We start from the raw sequence: 6,048 nt of genomic DNA, 5'->3' as shown, positions 1-6,048 counted from the left end.
TCCCCCCCCCCCCCCCCCCCCTCCCTCAAATAAATAAAACCCAAGAACTAAATAGATGTTCCATACTAAATGATTCAACAACTCCAATTGTTAATTTGGGTTTGATGTTGTCTGAACATTGTTAATTCTGTCGGCACCCGACACTAATCTTCATGACACTGATCTTCCCACCTAATAGATAGTTGAGTTACCTACAAATCTTGTAGGGCCGAGGTGTGGAGGTCAGGGAGTGGAATTTCACTTTTTGTAGCCAAGTTAATTCTGTGTTTAGGTTTTATAGTAGTCAATTTGTGGAGATGTAAGTCAAATGCATGTACAGTCAGATCTGTCTTGAGCAGTAAATATGTTATTCTCCTATCCGGCAATCTATTCCAGATTCTGATACTTGATTGATATTCCTATCATCCTATGGCTGTCAAAGGGTCAAAACTTCTTCTTGCTTAACTATCGTAATGCTGTATATAAAAATGAATTAAATGACTTATTTTATTTTTATAAGAAGATATTGTAGACGTGTTGCTGTGGCTCTCTCTGCTTGAGTGCATGTGCATGAAAGAAAAATTGTCGATGATATCATTTTGATTTGTACTTATAATCTATCTTTTTCACTCTGACAGCTTGAGCCATGTGTGGCCTTTAATAAGAAAGGGCCTTGGATATCATTGCTGTATATATATACTAATACTAAATAATACTTACCAACAATGGGAAAAACTAGTATATACGAAACCGGATGACTAAATGCTTGGTGAATATTTAAAGTTTAATTCTTGGTGAGGACAAGAAGTTTACTGGAGCCTATTTATTGTTTCCACCGACACACAGTAGCAACAAGTAACCACAATTATTATATGATATTGACTGGAAAAATGTTTAGTATCCTGTTGGCTAGACAATGATTTAGGCTGATTATATTTTAGACTGTCAAGTGAAAATGATGTTTTAATTCTTACATGCCAACTTTCTGGGATTAAGTGGATGATATTTTGGCACTAATTAGATTTTTTGGATTAACAGGACCATCAGAAACAGCACCGAGAGGCGAAAACTGGGATATTTTTCATGTGGGACTGGTAACCCAATTGATGATTGCTGGCGTTGTGATCCCAATTGGCAAAAGAACCGCAAGAGACTTGCTGATTGTGGCATAGGATTTGGGCGCAATGCCATTGGCGGCCGTGATGGTCGATTCTACGTTGTCACTGATGCTGGTGATGATGACCCTGTGAACCCCAAGCCTGGCACTCTTCGCCACGCTGTTATCCAGGAGGAGCCCTTGTGGATTGTGTTCAAGCGTGACATGGTTATACAGTTGAAGCAAGAGCTCATCATGAACAGCTTCAAGACCATTGATGCCCGTGGATCCAACGTCCACATTGCTAATGGGGCGTGCATCACAATCCAATTCGTTACCAATGTCATCATACATGGGCTGCACATTCATGACTGCAAACCCACTGGAAATGCCATGGTCAGGAGCTCACCCTCTCATTATGGTTGGAGGACTATGGCTGATGGTGACGCCGTCTCTATCTTTGGCTCAAGCCATATCTGGATTGATCACAATTCACTAAGTCACTGTGCTGATGGCCTTGTTGATGCTGTCATGGGCTCAACTGCCATCACTATCTCTAACAATCACCTTGCCCACCACAATGAGGTCTCTTCATTTTCAAAACTCCTTTTAGCTATGTCCTTTTAACTTTGAGGAAAACTAATTTGGTGGAGTTAACATGAACAGGTGATGCTATTGGGTCACAGTGACTCCTATACAAGAGACAAGCAAATGCAAGTGACCATCGCTTATAACCACTTTGGGGAAGGTCTCATTCAGAGAATGCCAAGGTAATCTTTAGATAAACAGCACAGGTTGAAGTATGTATATATAATTCTGATATAGGCCATGCATTCCAGATTGATTACTAAGTTTAAAGAAATGGTGAAAATGCAGGTGCAGGCACGGATACTTCCATGTGGTGAACAATGACTACACTCACTGGGAGATGTATGCCATCGGTGGAAGTGCTAGCCCCACCATAAACAGCCAAGGCAACAGATACCTAGCTCCAGCCAACAGTTTTGCCAAGGAGGTACTCCACCACCCTCTCATTAATCACTCTGTACTTTGCCATGTGATGATTGCTGTGTAATATTAATTGGCTTACTAAAACAGGTGACAAAAAGGGTTGAAACAGCAGAGAGCGAATGGAAGGGCTGGAATTGGAGATCCGAGGGTGACTTGATGCTGAATGGAGCCTATTTCACTCCATCTGGAGCCGGGGCTTCAGCCAGCTATGCAAGAGCTTCAAGCTTAGGTGCCAAGTCCTCTTCTATGGTAGGCACCATGACTGCAAATGCTGGCCCTCTAGGTTGTCGCCGTGGTCGCACCTGCTAGCAGTAGCACCCATACAAATATGAAAAGAGTCTTGGTTTTTTTTTTTTTTGCCTCCTCTTAGATATCTATTTTTATCATGACTACCTCACACCCACACCCAAACCCAATTGCCCATATTACACCACCCACCCACCCCTTGTTTGGAGTCACCCATTGGCAAGTGTACATTTTTTGCACTGTCAATTTATGTCATTCCCCATTGGGTATCAAAAAAGTTGTGCAACCTCGGCCTGGTTCTACCGAAGAAGCATACATATGGATGCTAGAAGTGTAGATGCAGGCGCGGAAGCGTTGTCATCCCCTGTTATTTTGTGTCTCAGTGTTTGGTCTACACTGCATATTGTGCTTGGGTTCTGATTTCATTTTTATAGGAACTATAGATTGATTTTATTACAAGTCTTTAGTTTTGTTCTGAGCAGTGTTGTTCAGTACTTTGAGTCCTAGGATGTTATATATAGTGTGAATGTCAACAATGTTATTGGGAAACAAAAAAATAGTAACTTTTCTTTTTTCAATGGAAGCATTATTGTCCTTTTGGTTGTGCAGTGTGTTCTGTTCAATCATACGCACACTGCAATTGAAATCAATCTCAGCTGTGTATGATTTGCTATAATGGTTGCATGTGGGAACTTTGCAATTAACAGATTTAATCACAATGATGGGTGTTTGATAGTGCTATTGTCTGCCATAATTGGATGCTTAATTACCAGCTGGATGGTTTCTTTTTTCACTTTTATTTGAGACAACATAAAAAAGAAGTGGATTAAAATTTCACATCAAGGATATTCATGTCTCTAATGCTGTTGTTCCCAAAGCTTGAAAAACTGATCTCATTTGCCGCTTTCTATCATCGATTGAATCTAATCCGCAATTAATGAGATTTGAAGAATTTGTTTTATCTCGACTAATAATTTAAATTGATAATTAGAAAGCATATTCTGTTTAACGGCCCAAGTCCACTCTGTCACTTATAAAAATTAAACTCGAATTATCTTAAAATTCTTTCCCATAAAAAATTCATTTTCCACTTGAACTACCCCTTTGAGTTATGTTTTATATATTATATTATATACTTAGCAATGATAAAGTTGAGGTTTTCTTCTTTTCCTTGGCTTCATCCTCCATTGTCTAAACACAAAACTCACTAGTCATTATTATGCCCTAAAATCTAGCACAAGTTATCAACAAAACATTAACTCAACACAAACTGTGACACAAAACTAACAAATTCAAATTTAGATGAAATAATCATATCATCTAACTCATTAACCTCTGAGAAAAAGTACCTTTAAAGTTTAACCTATTAAATTTATCAATATGAACTCATTTACATGAATCTATTGCACTTGTTACTCATTAATCATAACCCTCTCATATGTGCTGTTAATTCTAATATTAAACTAAAAGGAATGTTACGTGTCAATTAAAAATTTAAGTTGATAATGAAATTATATATTTATTATTTTATATACTTCGTATATATGAAGCTGAACTACGTACGGTTGCTTGGACTCCTCACTCGTGCCTGGCGTCAATTTTGTCAGTTCTTATACTGTGAACCATGGTCCACAATGCATTGTGCACCATGGATCATAGTTGATACTGCAGTTGTGTTGAAAGGATATTGTAGTTGTGTTGAAAGGATACTGCAGTTGTGTTGAAAATGAACTGCAGTTATGCGGAACAGAGATCATGTCATTCATCTGAAACTGCAGTTGTGTTGAAAGGATACTGCAGCTGTATTGAAAAGATACTACAACTGTGTTGAACAGATAAACGACCTCTGTTCCGTGCAACTGCAGTTTCCTTTCAACACAACTGCAGTATCTTTTCAACACAACTGCAGTATCCATTCAACACAACTGCAATATCAATTATGATCATGGTCCACGATATAAATTGCGCAATTTTGTAGTATTGTAAAGTTGACCACAGATTCTCTCATAATTCTCCTAATTAAATAATGTAGTTGTGTAATTCAATGTTGTAATAATATTAAAATTTGTTGCATAGGATCCATCATATCATGTTTCAATTCTCATTGCGCATTTCACTCCTAATTATCAGGAGAGGCAGGTGACCTCCCACTACCTGTATGTGACTTCAGGATTAAGTATTACATTAATCATGCATATTTTTGTAATTTTATATATATATATATATATATATATATATATATATATATATATATATAAATAAATATATATATATGGTAGCTCAAATGCGATCATGTCTTAATGTGCCCCGCACCATTAGTATTAGGAAACAGACAACAAAAAAATGCACAAATGCACCAAAAACGCACCATTAGGTATGCATAAACGCATCACATAGTGCATTTAATTTAATGATATGTAAAGTGTACTCAAGAATATTACATTTGTAGATATCTAATAATACACATAGGGTGTGTTTGGAAAGTAGGAAAATGACTTCTGGAAAAATGAGTCATTTTCTAGAAAACAGTTTCATTTTCAATGTTTGGTTGCATTCTGGAAAACTATCTTTGTGTGTTTGGTTCATTTTCTGGAAAATGTATTAAATTATATAATTTTACATTTTAATTATTTTTTTTAAATATAAAAAATTATAATATATATATATATAAAAGAATGATATTTCTTTCAAAAAGTTTTTTAAAAAACGTAGAAGACGTTCAGGCGGACTAGTTTCCGACCGAAATCAATCCGTTGAAAGCTACAGATATGGCCATTTTGGCAAAAAAATTGTTGAAGCCAAGTCCAAAAAATGACTTTCGAAAATTCGGAAGTCAGTTTTTGGAAAAATAGCCTCATTTCCCTTGGTCAACAGAAGTTGTTTTCCGTTGACCGCATTTTCCAGGCGTTGCCAAACACCAAAAGCTCGAAAAATAATTTTTGAAAATCATTTTTCGGGCTACCAAACACACCCTTAATAGTGTTGCAGAATGCACTCAAAGTTTGAGATAATTACCAAAAATGTCATAGCATTTTTTTTGTTACTTTAGACTGTTGATCTTCTCAGATTAACAAATATGATTGATTTTCAACTTTCTATTAAATAACGGTTCTCACTTGGATGTGTCAATATATATGTCTGCGTGCATGCATATTGCCTCTAGAATTATGGTTGATTATTGATAGGGTTATAGGGCAACCCTACTTACCCTATGAAAATCACGTATAAGTGTGCTTTCTAGTCTCACAAGTACGCTTTCTGGTCTCGTAAGTGCATTTCCCGATCTTATTACAAGTGTTTTCAAGAGTGTATCCCAGTCTTGTAAGTGCACTTCCTAATCTCGCAAGTGCATTTCCCAGTCTCGTAAGTGTATTTCCTGTCCGACCTAGTATATATCCCAATCCAGAGAGTGTATGCCTATCTACTAGTCGCCTTGTCAGTAGACCTCCTGGTCGCCCTATCAGTAGACCTCCCGATCGGCACTGTTAATAACCACACAATGATCACCAAGTGTTCACAAGACTTACGCCAAACGTCCTGTCACGTGATCGATCAGACCTCTAATTAAGGGCACTTGGCAAGCGTAACTTTACAACTGAATCTCCATAGGACTCTTTGAGGACATGCCGGGCGGCCGGCATATGTCCCCTTCCCTCTCTATATAAAGGACATTTATTGCACTGGGGGGGGGGGGGGGGGGGGGGGGGGGGCGGCTA

The 6,048-nt window shown here is 37.8% G+C and overlaps 1 protein-coding gene across 1 annotated transcript in view; it reads left to right on the top strand.

Annotated features, from left to right (window-relative positions):
* The window catches only part of LOC116016416 (probable pectate lyase 8), a 5,525-nt gene extending 2,458 nt beyond the window's left edge, over positions 1-3,067 (top strand). The window contains exons 4-7 of the mRNA XM_031256666.1: positions 1,018-1,660; positions 1,742-1,845; positions 1,952-2,090; positions 2,174-3,067. Of these exons, the coding sequence (XP_031112526.1) occupies positions 1,018-1,660; positions 1,742-1,845; positions 1,952-2,090; positions 2,174-2,395 (1,108 nt within the window). The 3' untranslated portion in view covers positions 2,396-3,067. The remainder of the gene's footprint in view (positions 1-1,017; positions 1,661-1,741; positions 1,846-1,951; positions 2,091-2,173) is intronic.
* The last annotated feature ends 2,981 nt before the right edge of the window (positions 3,068-6,048 follow it).

This window comes from Ipomoea triloba, chromosome 4, assembly GCF_003576645.1.
Source record: "Ipomoea triloba cultivar NCNSP0323 chromosome 4, ASM357664v1".
Lineage (NCBI taxonomy): Eukaryota > Viridiplantae > Streptophyta > Magnoliopsida > Solanales > Convolvulaceae > Ipomoea > Ipomoea triloba.
Note: the sequence above shows the minus strand (reverse complement) of the source record. Positions and strands in the feature narration are given on the sequence as shown.